Consider the following 22,581-nt stretch of genomic DNA (forward strand, 5'->3'; position numbering starts at 1 on the left):
GTGTGCCCTACAGAACTGCCCTAAAAAAGAAAAGAAAAAAGAAAAAGAAAGAAAGAACTGCCCTAGGGATCCCTGGGTGGTGCAGCGGTTTAGCGCCTGCCTTTGGCCCAGGGTGCGATCCTGGAGACCTGGGATCGAATCCCACGTCGGGCTCCCGGTGCACGGAGCCTGCTTCTCCCTCTGCCTGTGTCTCTGCCTCTCTCTCTCTCTCTCTCTGTGACTATCATAAATAAATAAAAACTTAAAAAAAAAAAAAAAGAAAGAAAGAACTGCCCTAGAACACGGTCCACACACTGGTCCAGTTGCCCCATGTCGCTTTGGCGAAAGCATCAGTGTCTATGGAAGACATTGGATCGCAGCCACTATCCCAATAGCTCCCTTTCTCCAGAGATGTTCAAACATGGGGGAAGAGAAAGGCAGGGCTGCGCTATCACCAGAAATGCAAGGTAAACACTGGTCTGGACCTTTGTAGTCTATCCTGGGCATCAGGAACTGAACTTGATGAAGGTAAAGAGAAAATGCCTGAGCTGTGTTCATTGCAAACTCAACATTCCACCTTCCTCAATTATCCAATTTTTATGCTCCCCCCAACAAAAAAATATCAGATACATATAATTTACGTATTATTTAAAAAGTGACACCTATTTAGGATAAAAAATAAATTTACATACCCTCTTTTCAGGAATGCTCCCCCTAGCCTCTTTAGCAATTGAATATAATTTATCTTGTCGTGTTTGGGACCAATATTCAACCTATCATTTGCAACAGGCTCGGTGTTTTAAGGCAAATTAAGACAAAGTTTTAAATTCTATTGTATGTGAAAATGCTATTCATGATCTGGGCACTATGTTTAACTGTCTGAATGTTACTAGCCATGTAGACCCTTGTCTTAAACATTCTTCCTCCTGGACACACACACAGCCACCTGTATTTAAAGGGTAATTACAATGATCAAGGTTACCTGGTGGCATATGAACAGAAAAGCCAGAGGTGTTAAGTATGAGAAGGAAAACTTCACCTACTAGTAGCTAGTTAGGGTTGTAATAGCCAAAAGGGCACAACAGAAGTTATATGCACAACACGCTGGCCTCTTTGGCCACTCCTAGCAGCCACTGTATTGAAGAGACTCATCCTTGTGGTACAAGGAGCAATCTGCATAATTAGCTGATAATGCTATATGCCTCAGGACCTCACTGTTTTGGAATAATTGCTGCTACTCTGTGTAAATGCTGTTATATGCTCAAACTGGACACCTTTGAAACCAGCTCTGGATTTTAATTACTCCCATTTTGCTGCATGCATCCACAAAACTGTTCCTCAATACTACTACTGATACCAAGCAATTACCCACCAACTTTGCAGGTGGGCTACCGTGGCCATGGTCTCTCCACGTCTGGCTTCCCACCAGTGTCACACTGGTCTCCACCTCCATTACCTGACTGTAACAAAGTAGCTCCTCCATACAAACTTCCTCGGATGGGAGGCATCATGGCCCAGTGGAAAAGCATGGAATCTAGAGTCATGCCAAATCTGAACTTGAGCTGTGAATGTTTGGCTTAATTTTTTCATCTCCATAAGCCTCAGTCTTAGGAACTAAACAATGAGGATGGTGCCATCAAAGGCTCTGATAAAAGATTAAAAACTCATGTTTTTAATGTGTGCGTGTGTGCAGATATGTGTATGCAGGTGTGACAGGCAGAAAGATGATTAGCACATGACTCTGAATAAATGGGAATTTTTACATTTGCTTTTGGCCTCTTCCTATACAATATACACCATTTCACAAAAATCTAGCCAATCAGTGCTACCTTGAGGTCATGTCTCAAAACACATAATCTCTCATTAACAGTGACCAAGGGAAAATAAATAAAAGCCCATTAAACAAGCAATTATGTTTTGTCCACATCAATAAATGCTACACACCTGATAAAATCTATGATGTTCAAGCAAAATTACAATTTCCTCACAAAGCTGGCTTGGAGCCTTCAATGCCCTACCTTTAAAAGTCTTTCTCAGGCTTTTCCACACAGTATAAAAGAACAGTTGGATGTCCAGACTGCATTGAACTGACCCTGGGGAGAGCCCTTTAACGCTATTATCCACTGATTTTTATAACCTAAAGGTAGTCACCTAGTATTTATAGGTATCTGCTTTTTTTTTTCCTTTTTGCTAAATTATATTCTATCACGTAAGTTCAATGTTCATCATTCATTCATCAATTTTACTTAAAATCCCAATGACAAACATTTCATCTTGCCATTTTCTGCAAAACAATGTCATTTCTGAAAACAATCTCTCCACTTGTGAAATGATGTAGCATTCAAAAGAAATCTTAAAGCATTTCCTTTTCTTTAAATAATAAATCACATGGGAAAAATCAAGTGGAGAGGAGACCTATAGATTAAAAGGGACCCAGGAGATGAATCAAGCAAGTGCCGAGCACAAACCTCATGTGGAATCTGATTCAAACCAACTGCTCTGGAGATCTCCTGGTGAGATAACTAACGAAATGTCAACTTGGACCAAAATGCTGATGATATTAAGGAATTTGGGTCATTTTTTAGGGACAATGTTTCTTATCAGAGGAACTATCTTTTAGCGATGACTAAGGAAATATCTGCAGATGAACTATTATATGAGGTCTATATTCAACAATAGAATTTGGGGTATGGGAGGGGCAGCAAAGGGTAGGGGTGCCAGTACAGACAGACCCACCTCCAGCAGAGCACAGCTGAAGCTAGGAGCTGGGTACATGAGGGGTAATAACATGACTGTCTCTGCATCTGCAAATTTTTGAATTATCCCTTCAAAAAGTTAAAAGTGGGCAGCCCGGATGGCCCAGTGGTGTAGCACCGCCTTCAGCCCAGGGCCTGATCCTGGAGACCCGGGATCAAGTCCCACGTCGGGCACCCTGCATGGAGCCTGCTTCTCCCTCTGCCTGTGTCTCTCCCCCCCTCTGTCTCTCTCTCTCTCACACACACACAAATAAATAAAATCTTTTAAAAATACATAAATAAATGAATAATAAAAAGTTAAAAGTGAATAAAACTCGGGGCACCTGGGTGGCTCAAGTCGGTTAGGTGGTTCTTGATTTTGGTTCTGGTCATGATCTCAGGGTCATGGGTTTGAGCCTCACTTTGGAGTCTGTGCTCAGCATGGAGTCTACATGAGAGTCCCCATCTCCCTCTGCCCCTCATTCCTTGCTAACTTTAAATAAATAGAGAGAGAGAGAGAGAGAGAAAAATCTTTAAAATCATCCTGTGAATGTCATCCTTACATCAGGATTGAAATAGCAGAGTAGTATATGGGCAGGTACCTATGGTGCATTCGCCCACAAGACCAGCTTGAAGCATTAAGTAATGTCCAAAGATCTTCCAAAAAGAAAAAAGGAACTAAATCTTGTCATTTAAAACAACACAATTTCTCTTTGAAATTCAAACACATGTAATTCCAAAGTCCTTACCTTTCTCAGCGCACAAGCTTTTATTACTTTTTCATAGCGTTCCTTTTCGTATTTCTTCCCAAATAAAATATTACTCCTCACAGTTCCTGGAAACACCCAGGGCTGCTGCGAAACATAGGCAATCCTTCCGTGCACGCTGACCAGCCCCTGGTTCCGGGGCAGTTCCCCCAGGACAGCACTTAGCAGCGAGGACTGAAACAGATTGGAAACAAGCGCATGTGTGCAGTCAGCACTCCGCACGGAACAAGCCCGTGATTCAGCCTTCCCCAGCCCGGGGCTTTCATACACGTCGGAGCTTCTTTACTATCCGTAGAATGAAGTACAGCTATGGAAAGCGCAACATAAAATTCGAATACTCACAAAATAGTCTAACCACCTGCTCTGCCCAGTAGCGTTTCCCCCCAATAAAATGCTATACTCCAACACTTAAGGATTGTTAGCCATTCTTAATAGAGAAGGCCGGCAGGATACACACATTGTAAATCTGAGGTTTGATGCAAGTGGTCCCACAGCAAGGACACTTTACTTGTCAAGATCCTTGTATCTGGGCAGCCCCAGTGGCTTAGCGCTGCCTTCAGCCCAGGGCGCGATCCTGGAGACCCGGGATCGAGTCTCACGTCAGGCTCCCTGCATGGAGCCTGCTTCTCCCTCTGCCCCTCCCTCTCTCTCTCCCTCTCTCTCAAATAAATAAACAAACAAACAAAACAAGAAGCCATTTAAGAAAAAAGATCCTTCTTTCTGAAAAGCTATGTGGAAATAATCTATCCAAAGCATCAGAAACTCTGAACTAAGTTTCCAAAGAGAAAATAGCCCTTGTAAATAATCACCCCATGATTTACACATCTGATATTTACCTTGCATATTTTGTTTCAGATACACAAGACTAAGTGCGGCACGTACACCTCTTCAAGTCTTCTAGAACATATGAACGTGGTATGTCTGTGCCTAGCACTATCAGAATGCTCCTAACGAACAGCTGAAATAATCCTTTGGCAGATCTGTCTTACGTAACCCAGGACCTGGTTGATTCTAGAGGGGAATGGAGTCTCTGAGCCTTCTTACATTTGTATCCCTTGCTCCTAGCACAGTGGCATGCATCTAGTTGCACAATTACTCACTGGGCAGTAACATGTCTTGGGAAAGTCATCTAAGGAAATGTTTAACACTTTCCAAAAGAGCCTTACAACCTCCAGACTTCCAATAGAATAGGCTCTGAAAAAAGGAAGTCCCATTTTCTTGGTCACTATCCCAGATAGCAGCGACAGAAAGAATTTCCTTCACTGACACATCTCACTTCCAGACAAGCATTTTAAACTGTGCATGACTAGAAGTACCATGTAAAACACAGCATACGGTAACCAAATTGATTTGGCTGTGCAACCTTCTTACAAAAGGAATGCTCCATGGAACCCATCTTGAGAAATGCCATTCTAGATATGCCCAGTTCAAAACGGTGTTACACATAGCCCAACCCCAAGATTTCAGTATGGGATATAGCATGGCAGTGAGACTTCAAAAGGCATCGAGACTTACCTTTCCTGCTCCCACAGGTCCAATCACAGCTAACAATTCCCCAGGTCTCACAGTAAAGGAAAGGCCTTCTAGGGTTGGGGTTTCTGATGCCTACAAATTAAAGTTCACAAAAATATGACCATTTCAATAAAGTAACACAAATCTCCTCAAAAAGAAAATAACCTAATAGTCAATGATATGTGAACATTATCCACATCTCTCTTTCTTATTTGAAGATACTGTGTCCTGGAGTCCTTTTCAATCAACTCTTATTTTCTGGGATTTATTGAGCTGCCTTTTGGAAAACCTGTTCTCCTACCAAATTTGATTATGAACCCAGTTCTAGACTCATACAGAATTTAAGTGGTAGAAACAACAAGGCACTCTCCTGAAATGAAAACAACTTGGTGCACAATAACATTAAAAGAATACAGTTAACTAAATATTAAGTATAGGTGTGGTTTTTAGTCACAATACTTTTTTAATTTTTTATTTAAATTCAATTTACTTAGTATATAGCATGTTATTAGTTTCAGGTGTAGAATTTAGTGATTCATCAGTTGCACATAACACCCAGTGCTCATTACATCACATGCCTCCTTAACGTATTACCCAGTTACCTCATCCCCTCCACCCCCTCCTTTCTAACAGCCCTCAGTTTGATTCCTAGATTTAAGAGTCTCTTATGGTTTGACTCCCTGATTTTCTCTTAGTTTTTCCTCCCTTTCCCAGGTTTATCTATTTTGATTTTTAAATTCCACATGAGTAAAATCACATGGTTTTTTACTTTCTCTGACTGACTTAATTCGCTTAGTAGTGGGACACCTGGGTGGCTCAGTAGTTTAGTGCCTGCCTTCGGCCCAGGGCATGATCCTGGAGTCCCAGGATCCAGTCCTACGTTGGGCTCCCTGCATGGAGCCTGCTTCTCCCTCTCTCTGCCTGTGTGTGTGTGTGTATCTCATGAATAAAATCTTTATAAAAAAATTTCATTCAGTATTAATACCCTCTGGTTCCATCCACATAATTGGAAACAAGATTTTGTTCTTTTTGAATGCTGAGCAATATTCCATTAAATAGATACCATATCTTCTTTGTCCATTCAGCTATCGATAGACATTGGGCTCTTCCCATAGTTTGGCTATTGGGGACATTGCTGCTATAAACATTGTGATACGTGTGCCCCTTTGAAACACTGGTTTTTGCCCTTTTTTTAAAGATTTTTTTTATTTATTTATGAGAGAGAGGCAGAGACACAGGCTGAGGGAGAAGCAGGCTCCACGCAGGGAGCCCGATGTGGGACTCGATCCTAGGACTCCAGGATCATGTCCTGGACCAAAGGCAGGTGCTCAACCACTGAGCCACCCAGGTGATCCTATTTTTCTCGCTTGGGTAACTACCTAGTAGTGCAATTGCTGTGTTGTAGGGTAGTTCTATTTTTAACTTTTTGAGGAACCTCCATACTGTTTTCTAGAATGGCTACATCAGCTTGCATTCCCACCAGCAGTGTAAGAGGGGTTCCCCTTTCCCCACATCCTTGCCAACATTTGTTGTTTCATGACTTGTTAATTTTAGCCATTCTAACCAAGAAAAAGTGGTTTTAATTTGTATTTAGTATGGAAGATTTTTTAAATTTATGCTATGACCCTTGGTTTTAATCTTCTATCTCATTAACCCCCACAAGGTGGCAGCATAAGCACATGGCATGCCTGGGACCCTTCACTAATAGTAATTTGAAATCTCCAGTAACTGCTCCATTCTCATTTGATAAGGAAGAAATCTCAGTAATGCTCACAAAGCAAGAAGGCACTTTATACTATAAGGTCACTCTGGGCAGAGACTCATGTCAGTGGGATATCAAGGCTATATTCAGAGCTCAAATTTTACCAAAAAAACAATGAATAAATTAGTAGGATATTGTGGGCCAGAGTGGTAAAGTCCTAGTTTTATATCTGTAGCATGCATTACCTGTCCTGGCTAAATAGGGGCAGCAAAGTACTTCTACTGCAAAAGACACGTGGAGGTATGCCTACATCACAGAATCAGACACAAGGGAAAAGGACAAAGCAAAAATCACACTGATCAGGAGTTGTATTCCTGAACATTGTATAAATTCTAAGACACAGATTCAGTGTTAGGAAAATTCTAAGTATTCCTGTTCTTTAAAAAATAGTTCAGTTTTACACCTTCACCCTTCAAACTATTCTTTAAAGAGACCAAAGTAGATTCATTTCCTTTCTTAAAAAAAGATTTTATTTATTTATGAGTGACAGAGAGAGAGAGAGACAGGCAGAGGAACAGGCAGAGGGAGAAGCAGGCTCCAGGCAGGGAGCCTGATGTGGGACTCGATTCTGGGACTCCAGGACCAGGCCCTGGGCTGAAGGCAGGAGTTAAACTGCTGAGCCATCCAGGGATCCCAGAAGATTCATTTCCATATAGAACTTTGAAACATTAGAAAATCAATTGCTGGGGATCCATCCCTGAGTGGCTCAGTGGTTTAGCGCTTGCTTTCGGCCCAGGGCATGATCCTGGAGTCTCAGGATCGAGTCCCACGCCGGGCTTCCTGCATGGAGCCTGCTTCTCCCTCTGCCTGTGTCTCTGCCTCTCTTTCTCTCTTTCTCTCTCATGGATAAATAAGTAAAATCTTAAAAAATAATAATAAACTGCTAAGAACAAAGCATATTCTTGGAGGAAGAAAAAGAGTTTAGCAGAGCACAGTAAATAAAAAGGAGAAGGTTTCTGTGTCTCATTCAACAACAATCAGTATTTTATCTTCTGAGCAAAGGGCAGAGGGTACAAACAAGTAGAGAGACGGTTTTTTTTTTTAAGATTTTATTTATTTATTTATTCATGAGAGACACAGAGAGAGGGCAAAAGACATAGGCAGAGGGAAAAGCCGGCTCCCTGTGGGGAGCCCAATGTAAGCCTCAATCCCAGGACCAGACCTGAGCTGAAGGCAGATGTTCAACCACTGAGCCACCCAGACAGCCCAAGAGATGGTTTTAAGATTATAAAATCCCAGTAGTAGTCACCAACTGTAAGAATGTTTGTCCAAACCCAGATATCGAAACTGTCAGAAGATTGATAGGAAATGTTCAAGGTCAGGATGTCTGGGTGGCTCAGCTGTTCAGCACCTGCCTTCAGCCCAGAGCGTGATCCTAGAGTCCCGGGATCGAGTCCCACATCGGGCTCCCTGCATGGAGCCTGCTTCTCCCTCAGTCTGTGTTCTCTGCCTTTCTCTCTGGGTCTCTCATGAATAAATAAATAAAATCTAAAAAAAAAAAAAAATGAAAATTCAAGGTCAAATAAAAAAAGAGCTACTATTCAGGGATCATCTAAATTTTTCCTACTGCTATGATCTCCTTGTAATTTCCCATGGGATGCTTCTCTGAGTCCACACCATGCACAGTGCCATGACTGAGGATCTAGTGATTGTATCTGAAACCCAAACCCTTTCTGAAGAAAGCTTGTATGGAGGGGCCTTGTGTTCTACAAAAGCAGTCTTCACATATCACAGGAAACTGACCTAGAGTTGATCTAAGGCAGTGTCACCTTCTACATTCCAGAAAAGGATTTTTCCAAAACAAAGGGCAGAGAAATGCACACAGCAGCTGTGCAGACCAGCCCTGGCAAACACAACTATCTGGGATGGTGCTAGGAAGAATCCAACCCACGGATAATCAAAAAGCACATCAGTCTGGCCAGCTGAGCTCATCTTCCCACAAACAGGTGCAGACCTGAACTTTCTGGTGATGAGCTTCAGGACCTCTCTATATCTTGAATGGGTAATGCCATTAGTAAAATACCTGAAAGACTAAAGGCACAGGAGGAGAAATAAAAGGTCTGGATAATTTCCAAAATGAAAATTTTCTCAGGACATAATGGATTATAACATGGGTACCTACTAAAAATTATGATAATCACATTTAATCACCAAAGAAAAACTGGGCCCAGATTTTATCAGAATTATAAAAACTATTAACAAGCTGGATTTCAAAACACAGAAACTTTTTTTAAGCTTCTCCACTCCTAACTAGTACTTATTTTACTACATTTTCCTCAATTACGACCACAAAAACATAAGCCATATACCAATATTGGCTTCCTAGCTCCCCCACACCTCAGTTTCTTTTTAGGAGTGTTTTTCCCATGACAACCTCAGGATCAACCGCTGGCCAGCAGGGGGCAGCATCTGACAAGCAGCTGATGCAATGCGCATAAGACTGAGCCCTCACCCAGTTCCAGACTCCAGCTAGGCCCAGGGGATGCAGCAGTGAACCACAAAGTCGAAAAGAGGCTCCCACTGGACCATAACACTTCAAAGCTTACAGGCATAAAACCAAGTGCATTCATTTAATGAATGAAACCGGGTGGGTGAGACCTTTGCCCACCTACCTACCAACCCGGCTATCAAGTGCACCTGGTTGGAAGATCCACATCCTTCTGCTTCTCAGAGCCCAGCATGTGATACATTTGGCCTCAGCTTCTCTCCCAAACCCCCAGTGTCTGTGGCCTTCCCAGACCCAAGGCTCCCTATTCTGTGACCTAATCTGACAGGCCTTAATCATCCCCGGCGTGAAGCACAATCCTTTCACAGTCAAGGCCAGACCACTAGAATGGGATGTCCTGCGCTACAATGCAAGCTGCAGGAAAAATGTCTGAGAACGTGTTAGGAAGTCTGGGAAGAAGAGAATTGCTAGGTTTTTACAGTGTAGCACAATGTGCCACAAAAGTGATTTGGTGACGGGTCATTACACAATGTGCCTATTAACAAGGTTAGTGCTCTTTAGCTCAATGGCATTCGCAGAACAGAACTGAACAGAACTGGAGCGGTGCTTCCTGAAAGTGCTTCAAGGGGATTGCAAAGACAACTATCTACTTTACGGCAGCTGATTCCCTGCTGCTTGAAAGTGTCGGGTGAGGTAAGGTAAGGCCCCTTGTGTGTGAGCGGACAAGTGTAGCAGTGCATCATCATGTGTCTGGGAACTATTATTTTGTCCGGAACACTGCTGGGAATCCAAGGAGAAGCAGGCAAACATGCAACAGAGGGCACGATACCTAGTCGTGGGCAGGAAAAGACAGAAAAGCTCCAGAGTTAGGACCCTGGCAGCCCTGAAGGAGGGAACCCAGAGGGGATGTGGGCCTAAGTCCCAACTGCGCCTGTGGGGCTCTTGACACCATTCCTCAGCCTTCCCCTGCAATGCCCGGAACTGGCTCCTGCAACCTTCCAAACCAACACCAGCTCAGCTGTAGAGAACACCGGGTCTGGGGGCCAGAGGTAGGAGGGGAGAGGTGCACCCACCAGCACCTCCACGTGCTTCCAGCAATATTTCCACGGTGGCTGCTTCATCCCTGAGGTGCCAGGGCCCACAGAACAGGCCCTCCCCACCATGGTCCCCACTCCTGAGGAAGGCCAGGCAACTGAACTCCACTGCACATGGGTGACCGTCTGGTAGGGGCCACCTCCTCCCTACATCCCTCCAGCCCGAGGGATGGGAGCAGCCGCCTGCCATTGGTAATCTCGGGGTTGCCTCACACACCACCGTTTGCCCTCATTGTTTGTTTATTCTTTCACTGGCTCAGTTACGAATTCACTCATTTCTGAGGATTGAGTTCTGTGTTCCTGACTAACCCAGACTCTGATGGGAGCATGCGCATAGAAGACCATAGGAGCAGGCTAAGAAAGTGTTTCAGTTTTTGACAAGAGAGGTGGCACTGGGCCTGCAGCGGGCTATCCAGTTTTCCCCATGTGCCTAAATGTCATAAACAGACCAAGCGAAACAAACTCCTCGACACCTCACACCTCTTCTACCTGTCAGTTTGCCACACAGCCGAACCCTCCAGCTGAGAATCATGGCACCTCCAATGCCCACCTGTTGCCTCCTCCCCACCCCTGGCTGTCACCAAAGTCAACAGCAGCTTCCAGAAGTTTAGAACAGGGGAGCCATCACCCTACCCCAGAGCAAAGATCCACATCACAGGCTTCACTCAACAGGTAAAGAGATGGTCTGAAAGCATCAAGGTAAAAAAACATTCACCAATTCCCCAAAGTCCCTCATCTGTAAGAATCTGTAATGTATTTGTTACTTAGCTCATGTGGCACACTATCACCTGTGCAACCCTGTAAATTCTGACATTGCAAACTTACATACTTACTCCCAAAACATGAGATAATACTTGGAAAGTTCTCTTAAAGATGAGATAAAGAACAATATGTCAAATGCCTTTGGGGCTGATTTCATAGTTAATTTCTTATTCCTGATTGAGAATTTTTATAACATACGTTCAAGTAAATGATGCCAGTTACATTTTACTCAGTTTGAAAAAGAATAATTTCAAATTCTCTATTAAATCTGTGTACCCTGGGGCACCCGGGTGGCTCAGGTGCTTAAGCATCTGCCTTCAGCTCAGGTCATAATCCCAGGGTCCTGGAATGGAGCCCTGCACCAGGCTTCCTGATTCTCCTTCTCCCTTGTAATGGAAAATTTGTTACCTTGTCCCAAAAGGCGGTGAAGTCCTGTATATGCACTATCATTTTCCCATCTGATGTGGAAAATTTGTTACCTTGTCCCAAAAGGCGGTGAAGTCCTGTATATGCACTATCATTTTCCCATCTGATGGCAGCTGAGGGGTGCGCTGGGATATCTCATCAAGTAACAGAAAGTTCTGCAGAATAAGGAGAAAGGCGGGTTGAACTGCAGGAGCAAGGCATAAGCAAAAGTAATTGCCTTCCTGGTAATTTGCAATGCAGCATTTTACACAGCCCAGGTATCACTTTACCCACTATATTAGAACGGTTGACTCCCATCACAACACAGCATGTCCTATGTAATTATAAAATAATGTGTATATACACAAACAAAACAGTTCACAAAGCTATCTTGTCACCTTCTCAACAAGTATACGGATTCTTCTCCCTAAAGAGAAAACAGAGATCGAAACAGTGAGGGCACCCTGGATGGCTCAGTGGTTGAACGTCTGCCTTTGGCTCTCAGGTAATGATCCGAGGGGTCCTGGGATAGAGTTCCTCATCGGGCTCCCCACAGGTACCTGTTTCTCCCTCTGCCTAGGTCTCCTGCCCTGTCTCTGTGTCTCTCATGAATAAATAAAATCGTTTAAAAATATAAAAATAAAAACAAATAGTGAAGACATTTAGAACCTGGACATTATTATTGTTTTGCTTCTCTGTTACTAACAATAAACAGGGGAGTTGGTAGGAAATGATTCCAAAAATATTTACCTAATCCCACCATGTGCGAAGCAGTACGTGAGATGCTAGGAACACAAAGATGAGGGCCATCCCCCTGGCTTTGAGGAATCAAGCTGGCCCGAAAGGACAGGCTGCGAACACGACACCAGTGGCAAAGACTCTCAGTGAAAAATGCGGCTCTACTCATTTATTTGTTGTGACTTTTCATGGGACAATTAGGTACACTTTCTCCCTATACATGTGAAATCAATGTTTCATTCATCATTAACTATCCCTTGTCATAATTCTTTGAAAAAAATCCCTGTAACAAGTTTCTATCTCTTACAAAATATTTTACAAGCACTTTTCATAATCTCCTTAGCAACTCTTCTTGGGCAGCAGAAATGGTCACATCTTCTACTTCCACACTAGTTAGCAGCTACCCAGTGCAAGCTAATAAAACAAAGCCCTGTTAACTGTTACAAAGGTAGCATAATCACCTATCTAAGGAAATCTTCTTGCTCTATAAACACTAGACATAATTCAATGAGAAAAGTTGCACTGGTACAGAAATGGAATAAACAACTAATAACCTCTACACCACCAAAACATTGACCATGTGGCAGAGACTTTTAATGGCCATCAGAATCTGCTCTCATTCTCCTGTGGAAACAAAACCCTAATTTTTAGCTGACAATGCCAGCCTTGAAAAGAGACACACACACACCACCACCCCTTTCCCAGCCTCCCCTGGCGTTATGTGTAGCCACTTGATTAAGTTCAGGCCACTGGAAACGGACAATGTCCAGGAACCTTCCTCCCTCCCCACAGTGGCTTGGAAGTCACCAGCTTAGCCAAGACCACACACAATGAATGATAAAAAAAAGTGTCTAGGTTTCTAACACCAGAGAACAGAACACCAGCAATGGAGCTTCTTATGGAGTGAACTGTCTTCAAAAAAAAAAAAAAAAAGGTCATAACCCCAGTTACTTCAAAATTTGACTTTTTTTTTGCAAATGGGGTCATTACAGACGTTAGTAATTAAAGTAAAGTCATAGTGGAATAAGGTAAGCTCTAAATCCAATCTGACTGGTGTCCATATAGGATGCAGGGACTCCTGGTGGCTCAGCGGTTGAGCACCTGCCTTCGGCCCAGGGCATAATCCTGGAGTCCCAGGATCGAGTCCCACATCTGGCTCTCTGCATGGAGCCTGCTTCTCCCACTGCCTATGTCTCTGCCTCTCTCTCTGTGTCTCTCATGAACAAATAAAGTCTTTAAACACAAAAAAGATAAAACAGTCAATTAAAAGAAGAAAATGCAGAGGGGTGCCTGGCTGGCTCAGTCAGTGGAGCAAGCCAAGGAATGCAGAATGCCAAGGTCTGTCAGGGACCACAAGTCAGAAAACTCAACAACAGATTCTCCCTTATTGAGTTTTCAGAAGGATCGTGACCCTGAAGACATCTTGATTTTAAGACACTTTTGGCCTCCAGAAACATGAAGCCACAGATTTCTGTTGCACTGAGCACCTAGTTTGTGGTACTTTGTTATAACAGCCCTAAGAAACCGACACACACACACACACACACACACACACACACACACACACAAACCGACACACAAAAATACTGCCTTCTGAAAGCAGTTTTAATGTGCGTATTCTAGATCCCATGGGCAAACCTAACCTTAACCCATGTAGGAAGCAACGAACTAAGCATGTTTAAGTTTCTTAGGGAAACAACATATAAGTCACCTACTACAAAAATCAAACACTCTTCAAGTCATTCAAAATTGTCTACTATTCACAAAGCTACAAATGTGATTACAATACTCAACTTCAAAAGAACCGGTAAAAGCTGAATATGCAAAGTTTCTTCTGTGCAGGAAAAGAAAAATGTGTTCCTATGCCATTTCTCTGAAAGACCCAGCTACTTGAGGCATGGCCTGCTCATGCATTCCTCACTCATCTGGGCTCGCTGCCCACGACTGTGTCAGGGAAGTCTTGGATATCCCCAAAAGAAGCCAACAGACCATATGGCGGGTTCAACGGAATCTGACCACTGACTACATCACTACAGTTTTACAGAGTATGAGTTAACACAGCAACAAACAAAAAGTTTTACGAGTTACGAATCTTGCCTAGACAGAATAAAATTCCAATTTTATACCATAAAATTATTAACAAGACATAAAGTTCAATATTCAGTACGTGCATATTAGAATAGAAATTCCACCACCATCAAGAAAAGAATGAAAAGGGGACACCTCTGTAGCTCAGTGGTTGAGTGTCTGCCTTAGGCTCAGGGCAGGATCCTGGGGTCCCAGGATCTAGTCCCACATCGGGCTTCCTGCATGAAGCCTGCTTCTCCCTTTGCCTGTGTCTCTGCCTCTCTCTCTCTGTCTCTCATGAATAAATAAATAAAATATTAAAAAAAAGAAAAGAAAGAAAAGGAAAACTATGCACAAAGAAAATAAATCAATTGAGCATTTGTCCAGAAATAGGTCTGAGTGGAGAAAAAAGTTACAGTCTCCCAATGGTTAAATGAGACACCATTCAACACATGAACAGCTTGTAAAGGTGCCAGAAGCACTATTTGGATTTTTCTCTAGTACTCAAGCTGATGAAAAGGCTGACATTAAATTACTATTAAAGCCATGAAGTGCATACCCAGAACAGGTCATGCAGGAAAGTCATCAGAACTCAAGCCAGAAAGATTGACTTCAGAGTGGCTGGTAGGCAAAAAGCCTAAGCAGCATTATGAACAATATAACCTCAGAGACACACTTTATTGGGCATAGACGTTGTTAAGACTTCCAGTGCTTTGAAGACAAGACAAGATCTTTTATAATCCTATTGGACTTGTCCAATGTCACTAAGAGAAAAATAGAAGGAACTTCTTGGACCTGTAACTTCATAATAAATCCTTCGTTTTAAGTACTTGGGAAAAAGGAAATTGAAAAGTGTATGTAGACGGGGATCCCTGGGTGGCTCAGCGGTTTAGCACCCGCATTCGGCCCAGGGCATGATCCTAGAGTCCCAGGACTGAGTCCCACGTCGGGTCCCCTACATGGAGCCTGCTTCTCCCTCTGCCTTTCTCTCTGTGTATCTTTCAAGAATAAATAAATAAAAATAGAAAGAAGAAAGAAAAGTATATGTAGAAAAGAAGATACTACGCTATACAGCCCACATGAGAATTTAGCCCAGAGCTGCAGACCATAGAACCATCTTGAAGGGGGAGGTCTGGTGGATTTAGCTCCTACAGCTAACAAACACAAGCTCTTTGGAAATCATGCCTGTGCTGCCTACTGAATCCTGGGCTGCAAAAGACACTGTCAACAGCAAGCTCCTGTATACCAACACAGCTTCTGACCCTGCATGTCAAACCTTGCCTGGTCCTGACTGGCAGTTCACCTGGGGAGTGAACTCTGCGTACCTTTCCTCTCCTGCTGACACAAAACACATCTAAGTGAGTGGCATGGAAAGGAAGAAGAGGGAATGCTGGATCAGTTCATTCTAATCATTACCTATTACCTCTGTCAGGGACCCAAGACACTCTCCTGAGTGGCAATCAGGCCTCCATCAATTTCAGCCTAATCCAAACCGTGTCATCCTATTCCCGGGCTGCCTTTGCCTTTTTCTTTCTTTCAAAAATTTATTTGATAAGAGACACAGAGAGACACAGGCAGAGGGAAGCAGGCTCCCTGTGGGGAGCCAGATGTGGGACTCGACCCCAGGACCACGACCTGAACGGAAGGCAGACACACAACCACTGAGGCACCCAGGTACTCCTGCATTAGCCTGTTGATGCATCTTCTTGCTCTATCCTGGATACCCACCCCCATCTTCTCTGATTCAGTCCCCAGGCTGCAGCCAGAGGGAGCTCTGAAAAAGCAAAACCAAAACAGCTTAATGTAGTCTGTAGGGTGCTGTTTGCCCTGCTCAGGCCTCCCAGCACTCTCTATTGTGCACCACTAGACATTTCTGGCTCCTCAAATACATGGACCTCCTTCTGGGTGCACCAAGCACTTTTTAAGAGCTTTTTTGTCACATAACTATCCCCACAATAATGAAAAGTATCAGCCTCCTACCTCCCCCAAACGTTTCCCATCCCCTCCTAACCACCCATAACTGTAACTCTCCTGGCCCCTCTTTCAGCCTTCCCAGGAAGCTCTACCTCCAAAATTATGTTTACAAAGCACCTCAAGGCAGCTCAGACTATCCCTTTCAATGACTAATGCCATGAAACACATCTTAACAGTGACTGCCTTTGAGTATTTATTTACCCCTACTTGATGATGCATGCATTCCAAGTAGGAAGGATATCTGCACATTATTATTCTACATACACATTAGCACCGCCCCAGGATTAAGGTAGGTGCTCAGTTATTTTGTGGAGCAATGGAATGAATCCTCAATGTACGCCCCCTCCAAAAACGTTCAGCATAAACCGAGACAGGTGTTAGCTTCTCCTCTCACCTGATTTTAGTCTTAACATAATCCTGACATTTTTTATAACTTGCTAAGTACATCCTGGCTTTTTTCCACAAGGGGGGCAATGTTCCCCACATGTGGCATATTTCCAGGTACATGGGCACACCTAAGACACGGATACCTTGGGCTCTGCATGACCCAGGGAATCAATCTCCAACATGTTATAATTCAGTTTTAGTAAGAACTCTAGGTGATTATGATGCACTCAAGATCTAATTTTTTTTTAAAGGGTTATAGAAAACAGAGGTTGAAAAAGAGTCTAAGATCTAAAAGAAAATAAGAGGTGCTCCTGGGTGGCTCAGTTAGTTAAGTATCTGTCTTAGGCTGAAGGTCATGATCCTGAGGTCCTGGATCAATCCCCATGTCAGGCTCTCTGCTCATAAACAGCCTGCTTCTCTCGCTCCCTCTGCCTGTTGCTCCGCTTGCTTGTGCTCCTGCTTTCATCAAATAAATAAAACCTTAAAAAAAAAAAAAAAAAAAAAAAAAACCTCAGGGCGGCCTGGGTGGCTCACGGGTTTAGCATCTCCTTCAGCCCAGGGCATGATCTGGAGACCGGGGATCGAGTCCCACATCGGGCTCCCTGCATGGAGCCTCCTCTTCCCTCTGCCTGTGTCTCTGCCTCTCTCTCTCATGAATAAATAAAGTCTTTAAAAAAAAAAAAAAACTCTACTTTTATGACAAAACTAGAAAAAGAAGATAAAAATCAAACCCAGAGCCATCAAACTTCACTAGACATATTTTAATACATATCCAGCACTGTGGAGAAGCAGGAACAAAATAAACCAGATTTCTGTGTAAAGTGAGGCACTCAAGATCATGCCCTGTCTGCCTCACTGAGCCAATCTATTTTCATTTTAGGCTTATTTATAAACCTAAAAATACCTGAGGGCCGCATCTTGAAGATTTAAGTTACTTTCCCTGAGCAACATAGGGACAGCTATTTTGGAAAAGGAGGTAGTGGGTATGGTTGAGGGCAGGGTATGATAAAATATGGAAGACTTTCCCAGAAATAAGAGTGAGACAGAAAGAAAACGTGAAAGGAGATCCACAGGCCTACTCAGAAACCACAAACCAGGCATCTATGAAGGACAGAACTCACCTTTTTTCAGAGAGACTCATCCTCACCCAAGGAGCAGGGCCTTCTGCAAGCTCTTTCCATCCCAGCCCAGAGAGAAATTTGGTCTCCCCTCACTCCAACCCCAGTCTTACAGTCTGCCTAGTCCTTCAAGATGGCATGAGGGATGAAATCTGCTTGTGAAATTTCTGCTGTTTTAGACATTTTAACCACCCAGCAGTTATCACCTGTACCTCACAAGCCCTGTGTCACTGCTATTTAATGTTGCCGGCCAGAAATGATCAGCAACTTAGCTACCTATACTCTACCAAGACTGAGAGGGGAATACACACAACATTCTTGAATGACTGACTGCCAGGCTTCACCTAAGTATAACATGGTGACCCCAATTCAGAACAGGCATTTTGCTTAAAATACACTTAAAACGTAAAAAAGGTGTTTGTCACTGAACCTTGATTCTTTGGATGCTGACGACTGATTCGGACACCCTCTCAATGGCCGAGGGGAAGAAGAGGGTGACGGTCAACCGTACAGCCCCATACAACGACACTGCCACAAACACACGGCTGGCTGTGATCACGTTGCCAAGAAGCACGTAGGTGGTGAAAGTCACAAAAATGATGATTTTGTTTGCAACGAAAAATGATGCCAAATTCATTCCTCTGAGGTAGGAGCTTCTCAGAATCTTGGAAATTTCCTTCCTGGCAAAGAGTAGAGGATAATGGTTTTCAAGGAAGCAACAACATCCAAGTCATAAATTCAACTATCTTTTGCATGTGGCTTCATTTCCAGGGAGAGAACATGGATTAAGACAAATCACTCCCCATTTTATGGAAATATCTTACAGCACAGGCTCCAGGGCTAAATGCCAATGTCGCTCACCTCAACTAAATGGAGGCTTAATGTCACTCTGTAAAACTGCCTGGGTCACTCAGACCAGGTATGAATGTTCATTCAACAGGCAGGCATCAAATGATAGAAGTCTTGTGCTGATCACCTTGCTGAGGACAGATGGGCACATAGCCTGTCCCCCCTAAGAGCTCATGATTCATTGGGGGAAGAGAAAATGTGTGCATCAGACAGAAACAGCCAGCACAGGCCCCATGGATGCACAAAGAGGTGCCTCCCTCAGAGCAGTGTATTCGGGGAAGATGCACATGACTGGAGCCAGGCAGTGAGATGGGGGGGGGGGGGGGGGAGTGAGCTAAATTAGTCGGGCTTGCTGGGGACCTTGCTGGGGACCAGAGAAGATGCAAGATGCAAAGCTGAGTGCATTTGATGTAGAGGGAGATGCACCTACAAAGTACATGCAGAACTGAGCAAAGGCATGGGGCTATTCTCATGGCTCTGTTTCTGTTTGGCACAAATAAAACTGAGGGATAGTCTGGCCCAATCTCTACAATCTTCGTCTTCTTGCAATGCTCACATAAATTATAGTTTCAATGCCACTGTCATATTAGCAAATAATATCGTTACTTGTCTGGAATTCAGGGTATGAAGAAATACGTGGAATTTCATTTTTGTAGTAGAAACACGCTCTCTTTCCTTTAAGAAGATACCTAAATGGGGGTCGGGGGTGCCCCTGGTTGATTCAGTTGGATAAGGGTCTTCTTTTGGCTCTGGTTATGATACAAGGGTCCAGGAATTGAGCCCCACATTGGGCTCCCTGCTCAGAGGGGAGTCTGCTTCTCCCTATGCCCCAGGGAGAAGCCTCTCTCACGCTCTCTCTCAGATAAATAAATAAAAGCTCTTTTTAAAGAAAGAGAAAAGAAAGGAAGTAGATGGTGGGACACCTCAGAGGGTCATTAGTTGAGCGTCTGCCTTGGCTCAGATCCTGATCCTGGAGTCCTGGGATTAAGTCTTGCATTGGGCTTCCTGCAGGGAGCCTGCTTCTGCCTCTGCCTGTATCTCTGCCTCTCTCTGTCTCTCATGAATAAATAAAATCTTTAAAGATAATAATAATAATAATAATAATAATAATAATAATAATAATAAAGAAAATGGTAAATGGAAGAGCAGATTAATATGGTGCATAGCATGGGGCAGGGTATGTTTAGTGTTTTAGTTCACATTTTAATGGGAAAACTTCCTAAGGCTCCTCAAATATTTCAGCAAAAGCAGGAGACAGAAAAATAAAAAAAACATGGGGTAATATACAGAGAACCGTACCTTCGCAAATTGGTGATAAGATCCGCAAAGGACTTTTCCCAGGCATACATTTTTATTATTCTTATGCCAGTTATAACTTCATTCATGGTTCTGATCCTGACATCTGTGAAAGTTGCAGTCTTACTCCTAAGGGGACAGACATGAGAGATGAGCCACAGCCCCACTTTCCTTATCAGCAGCAGACACAGCCCACGACCAGGGATCAAATGATTCCCTCCAGCGCCTCTACTCATACAACACAGGTGGCTCGACTCAAAATACAAATGGAAGAGACTTCAGTTTGGAAGGCAACAGTTCATCCCAATTCAAGTAGTATCTTCGAAAACTTGCAATAGGGACTAAGGAAGACACAAAAGAGAATCAGATATAAACCGCCTGCTCCAAGAGGTCATGCTTGAGTAGGGAAGGCAAACAGCCCATGAATCTAACAATACTACAGTTGGTTGTGGTATAGTATAGTAGAACGAAGTCCTGGGAGCAGAAAAGAAAGGGCTGTTGATTCTAATTGGGCAAAGGAGAGAGCAGGAAAAGCTTCTGAGTTCTAATAGCATTGAAATGGGACTCCAAGGACACAGAACATCTCTCCACCGCAGAGCAAATTCCATGCTGAGAAAACCACAAGGTAAGAAACAGAAGAGAAAACTAGATGTGCTTCAAACAGCACATCATCATCCAACTGAAAACCTTGACAGCCACCCATTTCCAGCCTCTGGAACCTGCTTCATCATCATCAAACTCTGTATCACCAGCCACTTTTCTATCGCATATGCTGCTAGGACAGCTGGACATCTAAAGACACAATTGAGGTTGACCTTGCCCTTGGGAAGTTTGTAATTTATTGGTCACACTGAATTTAAAAAAAGACATGCACACATGAAAATACCTCTAACATAAGCATAACAAAAATATACACTGCCCAGGGACACCTGGGAGACTCAGTGGTTGAGCATCTGCCTTTGGCTCAGGTTGTATTCCCGGGGTCCTGGGATCGAGTCCCAAATCAGATTCTTACTTCTCCCTCTGCCTAGGTCTCTGCCTCTATGTGTCTCTCATGAATAAATATAATCTTTAAAAAAATATATTAAAAAACCATGCAGCCAGAAATGGACCGCTAAGTAGATATTTAAATTATACTATCATTTAATATATGTTGAAATAACTTCATCATATGTAAGTTCTGCTGGAAGACACAACTTAATGAGGCACAGGGCCCAAAAAGCTAGCCAGGAGGAGCCAGTGGATGCCTTCACTATCTCAGTTTCAAGAGTAGCCCTCAGCTTAAGGCTGGAGCCTCCATGGCTAAGCCTGAACCCGATACAATCAACACAAACAAGCGATCACAGAAGACATTTGTTTTTCATCAAAAGCAGGGGCCAGACCATGGATATTAATAAATACATACTACCCATTTTTTAAACCAGTGTTTCTCTTACCGGAGTGATGAAAACAACTTCCCAATGCAGCTTTGCAAGGGTAGAAGAATAATTAGAACTACCATCCCGGCAAGACAGGATATTCCGATTTCCATCCAGAGCAAAGCAGTCACTGCAATAGCTTGCAGTGGTCCTGCCCACAGAAAGTGCAAGAATACTGTCACCTTAAAAGAGAAGAGACAATGCTTTCTTAAGACAGCATAAACACAAAACCAGTGAGAACACAGTACAGAAACAATCTGCTCTGAAAGAAGACAGGAACCTAAACAGGGTGGCTCAGCAGTTTAGCGTAGCGTCTGCCTTCAGCCAGGACATGATCCTGGGGTCCTGGAATCTAGTCCCACATCAGGCTCCCTGCATGGAGCCTGCTTCTCCCTCTGTCTGTAGTGTCTCTGCCTCTCTCTCGCGTGCGCGTGCTCTCTCTCTCCCATGAATAAATAAAATCTTAAAAAAAAAAAAACCTCTGCTCTGTCGCTCTTGAATGAATGAAAGAAAGAAAGAAAGAAAGAAAGAAAGAAAGAAAGAAAGAAAGAAAGAAAGAAAGAAAGAAAGAAAGAAAGAAATCCTTTAGAAAAATGGGGCACTTGGATGGCTCAGTTAAACATCGTACTCTTGATCTGGGCTCAGGTGAAGATCTCAGGGTCATGAGATCCAGCCACTTGTTGGGCTCCTTAATTGGTCTCCATGCTCGGTGGGGAGTCTGCCTGAGATTCTCTCTCCCTGTCTCTCTGCCACTCTCCCTGCTCCTGCCCTCTCTCTAAATAAATAAAATCTTTAAAAAAAAAAAAAAAGCTTTCCTATATAGCACTCTACAGGGCACAGAACTATCCCTGCCCACCAAGATGTCATCATATAGAGCAGACCAAAGAATTCAGCCAGCAAGGGAACCTAGGTGGTTCAGTGGTTGAGCATCTGCCTTTGGCTCAGTTCATGATCCCAGGGTCCTGGGATCAAGTCCCACATCGGGCTCCCTGCTTCTCCCTCTGCCTATGTCTCAGCATGCCTTCTCTCTCTCTCTCTCATGAATAAAATCTTAAAAAAAAAAAAAAAAGAAAAGAAAAGAAAAAAAACATAATAATGGTAATTCAGCCACCAATACCAACAACATGTGCCCAGAAAGGCCACTTATGAAGGATTATTAGCAACATTTAAACAAGTTGGACAGGAACTGTCTGCTTATGCATTGTTGAAGTATGCTGTAAACACATTAGGAACACAAAATGCCTATCACCAGAAAACACATAGTAGTGCTAT

The 22,581-nt window shown here is 43.3% G+C and overlaps 1 protein-coding gene across 3 annotated transcripts in view; it reads right to left on the bottom strand.

Moving 5' to 3' along the window:
* Positions 1-22,581, bottom strand: part of ABCC4 (ATP binding cassette subfamily C member 4) — a 247,650-nt gene that overhangs the window by 149,681 nt on the left and 75,388 nt on the right. For all 3 annotated transcript variants that reach the window (XM_055336187.1, XM_055336188.1, XM_055336190.1), the window contains exons 6-11: positions 21,328-21,491; positions 19,895-20,020; positions 18,177-18,426; positions 11,537-11,638; positions 4,997-5,086; positions 3,464-3,655 (exon numbers count right to left, since the gene is read on the bottom strand). In XM_055336187.1, coding sequence (XP_055192162.1) covers positions 3,464-3,655; positions 4,997-5,086; positions 11,537-11,638; positions 18,177-18,426; positions 19,895-20,020; positions 21,328-21,491 — 924 coding nt within the window. The remainder of the gene's footprint in view (positions 1-3,463; positions 3,656-4,996; positions 5,087-11,536; positions 11,639-18,176; positions 18,427-19,894; positions 20,021-21,327; positions 21,492-22,581) is intronic.

Source organism: Nyctereutes procyonoides, unplaced genomic scaffold, assembly GCF_905146905.1.
Source record: "Nyctereutes procyonoides isolate TBG_1078 unplaced genomic scaffold, NYPRO_anot_genome, whole genome shotgun sequence".
In the NCBI taxonomy this organism is placed as follows: Eukaryota; Metazoa; Chordata; class Mammalia; order Carnivora; family Canidae; genus Nyctereutes; species Nyctereutes procyonoides.